The 16,918-nt window shown below is 37.9% G+C and overlaps 1 protein-coding gene across 2 annotated transcripts; it reads left to right on the forward strand.

Annotated features, from left to right (window-relative positions):
- The first annotated feature begins 158 nt into the window (after positions 1-158).
- Positions 159-16,885, forward strand: LOC116770917 (anaphase-promoting complex subunit 1). 2 transcript variants are annotated; one of them, XM_061520807.1, is made up of 24 exons: positions 159-343; positions 651-834; positions 1,087-1,407; positions 1,813-3,152; positions 3,573-3,777; positions 4,722-4,882; positions 5,108-5,845; positions 6,452-6,593; positions 6,811-6,996; positions 7,301-7,454; positions 8,179-8,331; positions 8,984-9,227; positions 9,526-9,688; positions 9,959-10,138; positions 10,835-11,002; positions 11,177-11,392; positions 11,762-11,885; positions 12,352-12,553; positions 12,732-12,845; positions 13,084-13,217; positions 13,490-13,595; positions 14,605-14,747; positions 15,018-15,408; positions 15,894-16,885. In XM_061520807.1, the coding sequence occupies exons 1-24, from the start codon at positions 320-322 to the stop codon at positions 16,302-16,304; spliced, it is 6,204 nt and encodes a 2,067-aa protein (XP_061376791.1). In that variant the 5' UTR covers positions 159-319; the 3' UTR covers positions 16,305-16,885. The 2 variants fall into 2 exon arrangements, with proteins under 2 accessions (XP_061376791.1, XP_061376792.1); XM_061520808.1 differs by having other exon boundaries at positions 654-834.
- Positions 16,886-16,918: the final 33 nt, after the last annotated feature.

The raw sequence follows: 16,918 nt of genomic DNA on the forward strand, positions 1-16,918 counted from the left end.
AGATGCTATAAGAAAATCAGAAGTGATTAGAATTTAGATTATCTTCATGCTAAGCAATTAGATGTATTGTATGAAAAAAAAAAGATATAGCATGCTTTATCTTTTTTGACGTTGTCAGCTTGTCACTTTGACAACAATTGTCGTTTACAATTTATCAATTACCTTTATAAACTCAAAGTGGGATTCGGCGCTATTTTACAAATATCTTAAGAAATACCAAGAAGTATCAAAAACGATTATCTGATTTTATTCAATCAATAAATTTTTGCTTACACTAAGGTATCTCTTTTATATTATTTCAAATCTGGATGACAAAACAATGATAGCGGCTTCTGAACCTCTGGTAAGTTATTATGGAATGTAATCGCTATAAAGCTTATGGCATAACTTTTGAATAAAATATTGTATTTGTAAGAAAATAAATTGTACGTGAAATTGTTAATTCCACTGTATATGTTTTCCTTAACTTTTAATGCTCTCACATTGAATGATTATTGACAAAAAATAATGGATTCTAGCTAATGTAGTCTTAAATTATAGTGATTAACATTTCAATCACATAGAACATGGAAGTGAAACCCTGAATACGCATTTATTCAACTCAGTAATATCACCACAAGCAGTTTGTACTAAATATCAAATAATTTTAGGAGTTTGTACCTCATGGTAGAACAGTATTAACGAAGCATCCCAGCAAGATCTACAGCAAAGGACACAATGTCTCGTCTGAGCAATCCCTTGTATATAAATTGTCAAACTTTGCTATCAAGGAGGAGAGTCTTGTTGAAGATGAGGAGTGGTGGTGTATCAGAGAAGTATATTACAGAGTTGAGGGTAAATATCTGTTTGTGTGATAAGATAGAGTTTGATATACACATATTATATATGTCATAATGATAGAGTTGCTAACTTTACCAAATTAGCATTTTGAAAAGTGTTATAAAAGCTTTTGTATTGTTTATTAATTTCTCTTCATTCAGTTAAAAAGCTTGGTTTGTTGAAATCTTACACTTCTTTTCTGTTGATATATTTATTACTCATTTACTTATATGTATGGAAACAAACACCTTGGCTTCAAAATTTCAGAAGAGAAAGATTACTTGGAAGAATTACAAAAAGAACAAAAGAATGAATATATGGATTCCTTTCGTCCTCCGAGCAGACTAAAGAATGATTTCAATATATCCATCAAATCTGAACTCTTGAGTGGTTTACGTAAGGATGATGTTACATCGGCGGGCCCTTCCCGGGGCAGCAGTGCTAATAGTTCTAGCAATATGTCTAAAAAGTTCAATCTAACAAGCTCACAAAACAAAGTGCCAAGGTCAAGACCCTTGAACCCTAAAACTGATTGCTATTATGAAGAGGAATTGTATGTCAAAGGAAGAACAGCTGTTTGGTCTAAAGGTATTTGCTTTTTTAGAGAGTGTCTGTTTTACTACATATAATTTTCTTTATATGCAGAAGTATTTAATTGAAATAAGGCCTCATCCTATTCAAAAGTTACTATTGTGTTTTTGAAAATAAATTTGGTTATAGCAATTCATTGTATTCTTCAAGTTACACATTACAGGAATAAAATCCATTAATTGCATGAAATTATTAATTAAAACGGCATTTGCATGCTATGTTAATTTTCAAATTAATTTAAGTGTCATATTGATTTAATTGATATAGAAAGATTACATCTGTTATATTTTATTTATTAATTTATCTTAGTATATTTGTAGCAAATTATTATAGTAATGAGATAATGTATATTAAGTAAAGATGTTATATGCGGTTTTCATTTAAATGAATGTTTATTCTCAGGTTTAATTTCAACTCCAGCTACAAAACTGTCGGGCCCTGAGCATAGAGAGACAATCGCCTGTTATACCATAGACAATCCGATCAAACATGCAACTTTTGCAAACTTTCATGTCGAAATTAACAACACTATGCTTATAGATGCTTTAAATTCACAAATCGGGGACGTCAAGAAAAATATTAAAATTGAAGATACTACAGAACACATCGAGAGTAAAGTGATGCCGTCAATACTACTGATTGACAACAAATGTATGAGAGTGTACGCGACCGACGGTCGGGAATACATAGCGAGCATTCCCTTCCAAGTGAAGAAAGTGTGGCCTATGAAATATGGCGTCTTGTTAGAAAAGGACGCCACACCAATTCTACATAACTCCATGCTGGCTACGTCGCTGTTAAAGCTGAATGAATCTCACAACAGCACATTCTCAAAATCTCGTACATTTCCGTTGAACATGAGCGCGAGGTTGAGAGCTGAATCTATATCTGGTTACGATCAGGAATACCCTCTACCAACTTGCTTCTCACTATCACATCCTCTGGATGAAGTGACGCCCATATTGATGAAGTCTCCAGCCCAAGGCCTTCAATATTACAATGATGGTGACATTCAAATCATCTTCGTCAGCACTACGCCAAGCATAATACTCCTTTACGACTGGAAATTACAGACGCATTCCTTGTGGAAGATCAGGAAAGCTGTGCGAGAAGAATGCCTGGCGATGTGTCCGAATATGAATTCGTCCACTGTATTCAGCCAATCTTGCGATTTCGTCAGCAGTCCAATGCACAGTTTGAGGAATACCACAAGTTGGACAACCGGCAGTCCGTACCATTCGAAGAAAATGCCAGCCACACCAACAAGATCGCGGCAAAATAGTCCAATGGCAAAAATTTTTCACCAGCAAGGCCTATCGCCACATACGTCTATTGGTCAAGCCAGTTCAACGTCTATGACAGCCAATACCATGGCCCAGACTCTGCCGTCGCTTCCATTATACCCGGACATATGTTTGGATCACATCTGGACGGACAGCCAGGTTATAAAGCGTGATCCGGTCGAGTCTCCAAACGACATAAAGGCCTTTCTCCATACGGATCTGGTGGGACATGACTATTTATGTTTTATGGTGAAAATGAGCGGAGTTACGAGGCTCCAAATTGTTAGACTGAAAAAATCACGTTCTCACGGACAAGCGTTTAAAACGAACATAATAGTTGGTTCTATATCATCCGTTTTGGCCAAAGATGCAGTGGTGTTAGATCACTTGAAAATGATCGCTTTGATTGATGAAACTGGCAACATTATACTGCAGTCGGGAAATAACTTCGTTGGGAAGGTTGGTGATTTTATTTGTTATTTATAATCTATACATTTTGTATGCAGTTATTGTTATTGTGACACTTTGAGATAAGGATGACTCGCAAAGATTAATTTTTAACTATTAATGTCATGTAATCATATACTGTTTAAACTTTAAATCACACTATCGAGGTCAGAGCACATTTAATGCAAATACATTGCTTTTGTATCATAAAAAAAAAGTTGGGAAGTTTCTCTAATTTCGGCAATTCTGCAACACGGGACCATAACTATATAGAAGTTCTCATCTCGTCTGCCCGTGATCACGGTTGCTGCTAAGTAACCGAAACGTCGGAAGTGTGTCGTTTTAAAAATATTAAAATACGCGCAGTAATCCGAAAAAAATAGTTATAGTTAAATTAATACTCGCGAAAGTCTTAGATATCATTATTTCCAGGTGCACGTGGGTGGTATCCTCGCCCGGCTGATCGACTCCCCATACACCAAGCGCACCCACGTGGGTCGCGCTTCACTTCCGTCTCCGTTTCCTCGTCGTAGTAGTTTGCTACCTTCTCGCGAACCTCCCTCCTTCGATGACTCAGCGCTGCACCTGTTATCGCCGGTGCCTCACTCCAGCACTTCCAGGTGTGAGCGGGATATAGGTGAGTAATTCCAGTTGTTTTCAAACTTAACTTATATTCGTAGCTGGAGTAGAATCTATAGTACCTAATAACCAATTCCACCTCCAAGTGAGTATTAATTTTTCTAATACCTTATGTACGAATGAGGTTCTAATTAATATAATAATGGATCAATATAAGGTAATTTTACATCATAAATTTATTAAATCTGTGATGCTAAATCCTCATTAATGTGATAAATATTATAATATATCCCCTTTAATATATAGTGAGATATTAGGTTTTTTGTAGCACTTATACCTGTTGTTGATTATCCAGGTCTTTCCTGTATTTGGAACAGTTAAGATTTAAAACCAAGCAAAGAACTTGTCGATGTCAATATATATGAAAGATCTAAGGTTTTTAATGGTCTGACTCATTTAATTTAAGTTATCACTTTTGTCAAGATTCCCGACTTCTTCTATTAAGATGTCCAACCACTGTTAAGACTATCATAAACCTTACCATCCCGAAAGCAACCAGAAACTATCAGATAACCGACTGGGTTGTTAGTAATATGAAAGGCTTTGTAATCTGGCATTGTGCCACAACATAAAAGCATAAGACCTGTCTTCGTGGCACGGGGCAGTGGAGGTCTATATCCAGCTGTTGGCGATCATCTAAGCTGATGGTGGTGATGAATAAACAATCAAGTCATATCTTCACATACATTGTAGCCAGTGTATCTAAATGAACCAAAGATATGATTAAAAATTCATCCACTCCAAATAATACCTTATAGATGGCACCTCCGTCAAGATGTTACGGTTAACAAATATCAGAGTCAGGGCACGATGGTCAGATTGTTATAATCACTGGATCAAATCCTACTCGTTTTATATATTTCATTGTGTACTCTCCGTTTGAATTTTACTTTAAGTATAAGCTCAACATTGTTTAAAAGCTCAATATGTACATATGTCCAGGTGTTCGAAGTCTCTGCGATGCTGTGGGCGCTCGTATGTCGGTCCGCTCGGAGGCTGGTCAGTTGTATCGCATCGCACTTCCACAGCCAGCCAGCTCGCCGAGGGTCGCCGCCTGCTGCTCTGCACTAACTGCTGCACTACCAGAGGACATCACTATGCAGGTCCACTACATACATAGACACATGAACATGCATGCACACACACATGGATTAGATAAGAACTAATGTTTGAAATGTAGCGTGGGGCTTTGTAAAATTGTGTAAATAAAATCAAGCAAGCTCATGCTAACAAAAAATGTACTAGTGCTAATTTGCATTTTTAATAAATTACAACTGTTTTTTCTCATTTAAAAAGTTTAATTAAATTCCACATAATATCGGTTACAGGTTATCATTAGGTGGTACGGAGTACGCAACGCTCCAGGAACACAGGATTTGACGCCTGAACAGGAATGGATGATGTTTTCGAATCTAATACTGTCATTAATAGGATACGACGTCGAAAAACTAACTCAAAGCAAACACAGCGAGGAGGAACAGGTCGAAGTTGTCACGAAGAAGCAGAGGACTTCCAGCGACGGTTCACAGGACGATTGGGAATACATGTTGAACTCAAAAATGCACAAAACCATAGGAAACTCCCTGGCGAATATGTTGAATCTGAACAAATTACAAGCCGAGACGAGGCAGTGTAGGACCAAAAGGAAAGAGCCCTTCGAATGTGAAAAAACGAGCCAATTTAACACGAACGGCCTATTGTTTCCGTACACCTTACAAGTGTTCTACGCCTTTCATTTGGTGTATGAAGATATAAAGCTGAACACTCTTCTATCCAGCGATTTGAAGCCCTTAAGCGCGTTTTTGTACCAAATAGCGAAGGACCTATGTCTGGACAGATATGTAAATCACTACTGGCTAGATTTTCCGATGGATTACAATTACGAATACGATGATAACGAATCTCAAATAACCGAAGCGGTTTTGAAGAAGCTAACTCAACTCAACTACTTCACTATCGAGCCGCCGAATGTCTTCGGCTATATAAACTCCATGCTGAAGGACTTGGACGTTGGCTACTATCCGTATATGTCGGACGTTAATAACATGTCTCGAGATGTCATAGAGGTAAGGAAAATATATTAGGATTCATTTCAAATATAATAATATATAAGATTTCCGCGCGTACTCATTCAAATAAAAGTAAGGTTTTTGAAAACAACGCGTTTGAAATCTCCTCCCGTCCGCCCGTGATGACGGTTGCTGGAAAGGTACCAAACTTAGTTACTTACCAAATATTTCGAATATTATAAAAATTTAATTCACAATGAACATAATAATAAGAGTAATTCGAAAAAACCTTTTTAGATTTTTTTGTATAAATAAATTCTGAACATTCACTGCTATTGGTAAGAAATCACATAATGAAAATGTGTCCTCGAAATACGTTTAGTATTTTCGAGATACAAGTTCATACAAAACTATGTAAAAAATATTACCAAACACATTAAATCTCTCCACTAAACTTAGCTCCTTGTAATTAAGCGTAAAGCCTTATAAGCGCCATTAATATAAATTTAGGAGTCACGTACGCAAAAAGTTGAGAGTGAATCTTATAATGACGTGTCATGGGGTGTCTGTTTGTCCTAGTACTGTCTAGTACTGTCAAAGTTTGACGAAAACACTTCATTGATGGGATTCATGAGATCAGTATAAAATCATTTTTCTATACAGATAATATCAACATCTGGTCTGGCGTCCGGCGTTATTCGTACAGTGGGGTCCCGCGATACAGTCAGTGCATCGAGTACCCCACGAGCACGCACCCCCGCACCGCGACCACACTCGCAGGCCGTGCTGCTCGCTGTGGATAGAGGTGAGTGATGCTGTCTCGCTCTGATATGTGAAGGATATTGGCTATCGTTCTCTGACGCACTAAAATGAGCGAAAGTGTTTACTGTCTCGCTCAAACCTATCATAAAAACATGCTGTGTTGCTCTTAATGTACCTCAGTAGCATGCTGTCTCGCTCTGATGTAAACCGAATATCGTGCTGTTTCACGCTTGATTTGATATGTTTAAATCTTCCTCCAGGCATAACTCCTCGTCATATGGACAACCTGCCACCAGCGGTGTCCCTGTTGCTGCAGAGTATCTTCTCCAACTGCCGCTCGGACCCCCCTGGCTGCTCTGCCGCTTACAATCTCGTCATGAGGGAGGACTTGGAGCTACAGACGCGAGTTGGAGAGGCCATCAGGGACAGGGACGAATATATGGAGTGTGAGTTGGATTTGTTTGAAATTATATAAAGAGACTAGATTTTGTTTGCGACTTTGACCGTGTGGACTTAAATTTGCATTCAGATGGAATGTAATAAATGCGAGTTAAACTGCGGTTTTAAATTAACAAATAGTCAGAAGTATCGAAACATCGGAGTAAATGAAAATGAAAAATATAAATTCTAGTTTAATAAAGAGTATAAATTAAATTTAATTTAATACTATTAATAAAAATTTACAATAACAACTTATAAATATATCGTAAGACTATCAGTAGTTTTTTAATACCGAATTTATTTTTACAGCCCTAGCATTGGAAGTGTTGGAGAAGGAGACGGCATACACTCAGTTACCCCACACTCATGAAGAACCCGCTCTCAAGGGAGAAGACGACGCACACACCGGAATGGAACATTTGAATACCAAGTTGTTAAGTCTTCTGTACCCCAAGGATCACAGGTAAAGTCACTCAGTACCATGCCCCATAAAATATATTGAACAAATTTATTCAATCGTACAACACGATTAATAGGCAATCAGTTTCAGAACACATAATACATTTGATAATTTAAATGGGACTTGGTAACAATGTGTTTTTATATCATTTTGTTCTGATATATGCTGTTAACGCTCGAGATCTGAGCTAAACTTATGTGGCACTTGCAATAATGCTTGCAGCTTGCAATAATGTTATGAACATAAGCGACACGCTTAGTTCAGTTATGAAGTGACACAAGTCAAAACAAAGAAAAAACCTTATCAAATAGATTATTTCTGAAGGTCGGTGAAAAATTCCATCAATCCCTTGGGACATGAAAATTATTTTTTCTCCCCCTCCCATCGCAGCCAAAAAAAATTCCGGTTTCACTATGAGCGTTCTGAAGCTACAAATTTATATTTTTATACGCGACGTCCATGGTCTATAACTTTGACATTTCTCACCTACCAACACACCAGTTACAGAAAAACTGGTGACATCTATACATACAGCTGTCAAATAGGTTACACTAATGTACAACTAAAGGGACTATATATACGTAATCTGCATAATATTTTTTTTGTGGTTCGCAAAGAAAATTATATATATATATATATTTGCTTGATTCAGTTGTATATAGTCCTAATCCTAGGATTTACTTGGCTCATATAATATGTTCAGATGTTTGAATGGAATACATTTCAGGATGACGGAGGTCTTCAATATTCTCCAGTCGTCGATCCCCGTGAACATCAATCTAACACAGCGACCCGAAATATCTGATCACGACTTCATAGAGGAACAGGAGAAGTATTTGTACGCCATAAGCACCAGAACAACGTCCTTACCTGTTGCTAGGTGAATATAATTATGATTTTATATATATTTAATTAAAAAAATCCCGTATCTTATTGCATATAATTAAAATTATTATTTTTTTTATTCATATAATTGTTTTTCTATTATCGATTCAACGCCCAAACTCAGATTGATTTGATTGATCTGATTAATGTGTTATATATGATTGAACATTCATCACAAACATGTAAATAGATATTACATAATGTATAAGTACAAATAAGTATGTACGGCTCGCAAGGAGGTAACCTAAGTCAAACATTTGGAATTTTAATGAATGCAAGTTTTACAAGAACAAAAATCCTTTATTCATTGAATTTTTTCTATGTTAATGCCAAATATTTACATATGAATAACGTAGGGCGTCGTTCGCAGCAACCAGAGGTTCCAGGAAAACTACGAAACTTACTTATATGTATATTAAAATAAAAATAACATTAAAACTTATAACCTATACCTAAGACTACGTGATTGCCCCGATGTTAGGACAGCAATGCCATTGCTTGTGTGCTATCAGGAATCTCCCGGTTCACACGGCTCGGTGTTGGTTCCGCGGAGTCAGCGGCGTCACTCGTTATATGATATGAGTGACGCCGCTGATACTCAATATATTGTTATAGAGAAGCTAATCTATTTATATTATATTTTTTAGGGGTATGGTGACCCTTCGCAGTCTTCCCTGTTCGCCAACGGAGCCGCTATCGGCAGCTCGTCTGTGCGTGACCGGACGTGGGCCTCCGCCTCGTAGGGCCGCTATAACCATTTCCGGTGGGGATTCGCCCCCTCATTGTCTACTATGGCCTTCCTTCCACAACGGAGTCGCAGCCGGTCTAGCCCTAGTGCCGCTGACGGGCACCACTATTAGATCAACATGGATCCTGTTTAATAAGCCGCGGGTTAGTACACAAATATAAACATGTCGAGCGGCGTGTCATAATACAGATAATATAAAAATTTTATTTAAAAAAATCCAGAACAAACCGCGTTAGTGTTTGTTTAATCTCTATCATAATCTCTACTGACAATTTCTTAACGTTAGATATAAATAACTGTTAGCTTCAATACACTCAGTTAGTATTACGACAGCTCAGGTAACAAAGCAAGTGCTGTCAAAATATTTCTAAAGTCACAGATTAAAATCCACATACATGTTTTTATTTATTATATTTTTAAATAATTTTCATCTAATCCCAGGGTGCTCAGGACCTAACGACAGAACACGCTGGCTTTCTACTAGCGCTGGGTTTGAACGGTCATTTGAAGGACATGCCCTTCATGAACATGTACGAATACCTCGTCAAATGCCACGAGATGATCAGCATTGGCCTGCTGCTGGGTCTGGCCGCTACCTACAGAGGTCAGCTTATATTTTATTTCAATATTTAATCTTAGAAAACACTTATCAATATCTGTCTTACTTATATCGTACTTTGGATTCAATCAATTAAAATATTAATGTTTCCCTGTAAGGAAAGATTTTATTGTTAGGTCTACAAAGGTTACAATCTATGTTAGGTTCGAAATAAGAAGTTTACAGGACTAACTAATAAGAAAAGAAAGTACATTTAAAGCTATTAATTTACAATGTCGATTCCATATATATTTATATAATGGATTCTAATATCAGGTACAATGGACGTCCAAGCCACCAAGATGATGTCTATCCACCTGGAACCTCTGCTGCCGGCGACCTCCGTAGAACTTGACATCCAACAGGGCATCCTTGTGGCAGCCCTGCTGGGGGTGGGGCTCCTATACCAGGGCACAGCGCATGCGCACTACGCACGAGTCCTACTAGCCGAGATCGGTGAATAGCAATAATTACTACGAGATTAATGTCCTCTAAATAATATCAGCATTTTTTTACTTTTTTATTATCAAGTATTATAAATTGTTGAAATAGTGTAAAATCCCACTCTTGAGTAGATTACAGCTCCTCGTCTATATACTACGGCACGTTGTGACACTGATAGTATTAATTAAATGTTTTCGCATGTACTATCAGTTTGCGACGTGCCTCACACCAACCCTGAGATTCCTTGGACGAACAGTTCGCCGATATTTATAATTCCATTGCTATATTACTAGAAATAATCTACTCCATATATCCATTGTAGGCATTGTAGCTTCACAAAAACACTTACATGGTAAAGTTTGTATCAAGCATGAAGTCACGTGACATAGACGATAAGTGACGCTGATGCTGGCTTATCATATCTATTATATTATTAAGGGCATATAATAATTTTGTTACTGAATATACAACACAGGAACCAAATCGGACGCAGTGGCGTACAGAAAGTATTATTTTAATGAAACTAATATTGATCACGAGATCACTGAAACTTCGGGAAACTTCGGGATTATGTAGTTTAAAAAATAATAATATAACTCGTAGTAATCAGAAAATATTAGTTCCATCATTTCTATATCCATGTTTATATTTTTAACGTCAAAACAATTTTGAGCTGTGAATTGTGATTAAATGTTATTGATGTGCCAGGCAAGCCGCCCGGGCCGGAGATGGAGAACTGCGTGGAACGGGAAGGGTACGCTCTAGCGGCGGGCCTGGCGCTGGGTATGGTGTGTCTGAGGGCGGCGCCGGCCGTGCACCTAGCGCACCTCGCGCCCGCACTGAGGACCTACATGCTGGGAGGTGAACGGAGCCAAGGTGGGTAATCTAATATAGTCCTGCAAACTCATCTGTAGAACTGTTCTAGCTATACATTAAATTTCTTTGGTTGATTTATTAACAGAAATATGTATAAACAATCTTGGAGTAAATTCTATATTGATTCCTCCTCATTTACATACAGTTAGTATACCAGCAGTCTTCAATTTCCAGGTACACAGAAGGAGAAATACAAGAATAGTTCCTTCGCCGTCCGCGAGGGGGCTGTGAATCTGGATGTGACGTCACCGGGCGCGACCGTAGCCCTAGGGCTTCTGTATCTACGTTCTGGGAGCACCGCCGTCGCTGATCTACTGTCGCCGCCTCATACAGCCTACATGTTGGACTATGTGCGACCTGATCTGCTAATGTTGAGGGTCATTGCTAGAGGTAAGAGAATGGGCTGAGGATTGAGTGAATGATTTGAAGAAGTGAACGAATGGATATTGATTGTTGATAGATAGCAAGTGAATACAATTCAACGAGTGAATGAAGGGTAATAGTTTTGTGAATGAACTTATATATTATGTCTGATTTATATAATGGTTACAGACACTCATAATATGTCATTGTAATGAATTTTCTGATGACATTTCTATAAAGAAACGATCACATCTATTTTGGTCTATTTCTTAAACCTTATTTCAATTTTATTTAACTAAATAGGTAAACTAATATTTAATGTTAAAATGAAACCAGTTGAATTTTTAAAAAATATATACGCTTAAATTTATTATTAATGGTGCTTAAAAATTCCAGGTCTTGTTCTGTGGGACGACATAGAGCCGACGGAAGAATGGGTTGAGAATCAGGTGGCTGAATCCATAAGGAAGTACTGCTTCGTTAAACCCGTGGAAGAAAACGTTGATTACGAAGCTATGAAGTAAGAGTTAGACGTCATAAATACTATTCATATCACACGGATATTCCCAAAAAATAATTCGTTTTAATAACACTTTACTATTAAAGATTCAGTTCAAAAACAGAACGCTAAAACATCGTAGATTGAATATAATTAATTATATATTAATTTATTGATCATCTCAATTGTTAATGTTTTAATGGAATTTAAATGAAACTAATATTTTTTTTGGGATATACTACGCGTGCTTTATTTTTTTTTAAACTACAGCCTACTCGCGACGTTTCGGTTACTTTTCAGCAACCGGGATCACGGGCGGATCTCATTATGTTTTAATGGTATTTAATTTAAGTTTTCTTTGTACTTATCGCATTGAATTACTATTACTTAACAAAATTTTGTATCGTCATAGCAATGATGTTATTTGTAAAGAGCGATTTTTTTTTTATTTGATCCTAATACTTAATTTTCATTTGATTCCATCCAGCCAAGCCTATTGTAACATAATAGCGGGCGCATGCTTCGCTCTGGGACTTCGCTTCGCCGGTACTGGTGATGAAGAAGCTCGTGACGTCACGCTATGCTTCGCGGACCGCCTGCTTCGATTGGGGGGTAAGCCCCTGGCGGACCTCGTGGGACCTTCCACGCTAGAGGCCTGCACGTGTGTCTGTCTATTGGCAGCCGGGATGGTTAGTTTTTTTTTTTATTATTATTATAGCCAAATTTATACATCAAAAAATGTACTTTTTAACTTACAGTAACTATTAAGATTATAGAAGAATAATGTGTAAGAAATTCAGTTGTTGCTTGGAATCACGTTATATGATATTATTATTATGAATATTAAATATATATTATTTTCATCAGATAATGTGCGGTCGCGGAGATTTGTCAGTGTTGCGTGTGTGTCGCCGCCTGCGTGTGCGAGTGCCCGCGGCGCGTGTCGCTAACACAGTCGCGCCGCTCACTCACGGGGCTCAGGTAATAATGGACTTGTATGCGTTTACTTATATCGTCCACTATATTTGGATCATACATAGAGTTTATGTCATTTTTTTTTTATTAATCGATTTCTTCATATATGAGAGCGTGGCTATTATATTCCGCCAATGTCACGATATATAATTACGAGATGTGAGGTCCTTAACTTATTGAATTGTTTAATAACAAAGCTAATGCTTATTAAAGAAATATTCATTCATAATCTGTTGTTTTCAAGATGGCGGTCCACATGTGTGTCGGTCTGTTGTTCCTGGGCGGGTGCCGCGTCTCTCTGTCCCGATCCCCCGAGGCGACCGCAGCTCTTATAGCAGCATTCTTTCCCAAATTCCCGACACACAGCGAAGACAACAGGTAACATAAGCGACAGTTAATACTTAATATCCATAGTTCACACTTTTTCTATGATGGATTCTCATTCAAATATATATATAATTCTTTCTGTCAATTCAAGTATGAAAGGTTTGATTAAAAATATATACATTGAGAGTTCATTTGAACTGAAATAAAAATATCAATGCATATCAGATATTCAGGGATTATATATTACTATGGATAAAGTTAAAATCTCAATATTGAAGTTAAAATTACACTATCAGTATAAGGACTTCTCTGTCGTATTGCAGATACCACTTACAAGCCTTCCGCCACCTCTACGTGTTGGCCGTGGAGCCGCGACTCATCCTGCCGCGGGATCTGGACACGGGGAAATTGTGCTATGCACATATACAGGTATAGATATATGAGGGTCTGTATGTGCGTGTGCGTGCGTGTCCGTGTGTGCTTGTGAGTGTGTGCGTGCGTATATGTGGATACGAAAAATGTAGAACGGCAGCATAGCACCGTTCTTAATTTTTGAGCTTTTTTTTATTTATCCTCAATAGAAGATTGTGTAGTTTCATCTGTCCTTGCAATGTCCTTGTCTCAGTCATATTAATAGCTACATATTTATTGTTTAAACTTCCCCATGAAATAGTCTTTGTTTTATTTCGCTCCCGTTCGGTACATTACCACCTTCGCATTATTTCTAATACTGGTGTCAGCAGTTGGGTAATCTGTAACGCACTAACATCATCACACGAGTCCTGGTTATTAAGATAATCGAGAGTTCATAATATTATATAACAATAAAGATGTTTACAGACAATCTCTGTAGATACTTGTTGCCTTTTGGCGATCCATAGATAGTTTTTGAGAATATTTACCTAAAATGTGTGCAAAGACTTTAACCTAACTTAATGATGACAGTACGCGACCAGAAAAGCCACAATTCTTATAATCCTATGTTCCTCTTAGCCGCTGTTAGCCTAACGCAAAAATGTTGAATATCTCTGACTAGTTAATTGTTGAGAATATAGTCAATGCATCAGTGGCCTATGCTCTGGAGCTCTGTACAATAATAAACATCTATCACTGAAGGTAGAGACGGAAAATATAACCAAACAGGTTTAAACCTACAATTAGAACTATAAGCACTCATAAAATATAATATATTTGAAAATGAGATTTTAATTAAGATGAACAAATATAAACGGTAAGTTCGGGAGCAAAATAATGACCTGCTGACACCAGTAGAATAAAATAAACTACTTACAGCGTGATATCCTTAAAATAGCCATGAAACTAATTGCTAACACAATACTAACGATTATAAACGGAAAGTGAGCCGGCGTCTCCTCGCCACTGCTTCTAATAATTTTTTTTGAGAATTTCCTCACTGTATTTATTAATAATTTATTAGGTTATAGACCTCCAAGGCGCTGTCAAAGAAATGAAAGCACCGTGCATAATACCTGAACTAGATTCCCTCAGAGAGGTCAGGATAAAGGACCCCAGATATTGGCCCATCACATTCCACAGAGATCACAATTGGGATCAATTGAAGTAAGTCAACAGATATATGACAGTATATCTGACTACCCTCTGACTAACTAATTATAATTTTACCCTTCGCTAAAGTTACTCGACCTTTGTTCTTGACTGTGAAAATGCACATATAATAAATACCTTTATTTACCAAATCGAGCAAAAAGTATAAAACTTACTTCATACATTCTAATGTCAAGTCTCAATAATATTATTTAGTTTCAATTCCATAATTTTATTCTTAAATTTTTGTTCAAAAATCAGCTGTAGTTGATGTTAACCTTCCAGAACGTTCCTGCAATACACGTGGTGTATCGATATCAAGCAGCGCGCCGGCCGCCTCTCGTACCTGGACGACCCCGACGGGTTCCTGTCCATCCTCGCGCAGACCCTCACCATGGACTCCAGCCCGTGGCTGCACGACCACATCCAGCTCTTCACAGCGGACGAGCGGGTCCGGAACTTTGTGAAGCACTACCTGTACAAGGACGTGGTCAACGAGGTCTGCGGCGACTGTCTGTTCCAGAAGAAAAGGAACGAAGCTCTGCCGAAGAAATGTGTCTGTAGACAGTACAGTGACGAAGAAAAGGAGTTCATGGCCGGCCTCAGCATGGTCGCTCACGAATGTGTCATCAAGGATCTGATGTGTGCTCTGCCTGTTTGGACGACGTTCTTGAAGGTTATATTTATTTATTTAAATGTAACACAATGTAATGTACCTTAGTTTTGTATCTGATATGTATCCGGTTGTGTAATACATTTTGACACCCACAATAAGGTTGTCAATATGGCTTATTGGTTAAACTCTGTGCGACAGTACTGAGTTCTATTTTCAGATAAAATAAATATTTGTCTAGTAAATATTTATACCGGTCTATTTTGAGGCAAAAAGAAACTCTTCTGTGGACATAATGTATGGTTTTAACCAAATAGCATTGATAGGAACCTGTTTCAATAAGCCTCAAAACCTTTCCATGTTCTGATTGGAAGTCGAGGCCAGTGATCGAAAGTTCTAGAAACTCTTAACATTTCTATTAACTCAATACTTTTATGGTGTTTTATGTACGTCACTATAGAAATATATAGGTTCTCTGTATTCAGAATCTATAGATACGAAATAGTTAACCAGCATAACTTTAAAGTTTGAACCGATCTTACTTACAGATAATAAAAATAATGAAGACCGAACCCTCCGCCTACAACATGTGGCAGATAAAGATACTGCTCTCACAGATAGAGAATCACAACAAGCGGACCACCAGCCAGATGACGGTCGACGACCTCGAGCACAACGAGCCGCTGATATCAACGGAATTCACGATGGCGATCAAACAGAAAGTATTGTCGATACTCGACAAGTGGGAGCCGAAGATCACGCCGTACCTCCGCAAGTACCTAGGCCTCCCCAGCAGCAGGAAGTGGACGTGCGACGACGATACGAAGCGAGCTCTGACGTCATATCTCGTGTACTACTCGCTGCCGCGGAACGTGCTGCGTGACGTGACCGACACGACACTGTGCGACACGACACTGTCGTCGGAGGGCGTGTCCGCTGTACGCTCGCTGATCAGCTGATCCGGGGGGGACCGCGTCACGCGATCCGTATGTAAAGGGGCGCGTGTCTGTGTGTGTGATGACTAAAAGGATTGGTCATGTGTGTGTAAGATGCCATTGGGAATTGTAAACGACTGTGTACAGACAGCATTCTATACATCCATCCACATAAGTGATTTTTTAAAGTAATTATCCGCGTCATATATTATGTCGCCTATATAGGGTACTGTTTTGTTGTTCTTAATATTTACATTTTTTTTTTCTAATGTAAATATTTAAGATTTAATACTTTTTGTAAATATAGTTAGGTTCTGTATATATTATACAAGAAGGAGTAATTTATGCTTGCAGTAAATCCTCACGATTACATGGTGTGATATTTAAGAGTTTATCAATAATAGCTCTTTATTGAAGTATTTTTTTTTTACTAATGCCTGGTCTCAAATTTTTAAGCCACCTATCACGTGTCGCATTACAGCCGATAGCGTAATAGGGATAAGGAAAACAAGCTCGTCGAGCAGCCGGGGCTAATAGCTGAGCTAATTGGTCACGTTTCTGTCTGTAATATTAATAAATGCGCATACATTCGTGCTAGTTTTTCACGATTTTTTTTGTATTTATAAATATTGTACTAA

This window comes from Danaus plexippus, chromosome 7 (genome assembly GCF_018135715.1).
Source record: "Danaus plexippus chromosome 7, MEX_DaPlex, whole genome shotgun sequence".
NCBI lineage: Eukaryota > Metazoa > Arthropoda > Insecta > Lepidoptera > Nymphalidae > Danaus > Danaus plexippus.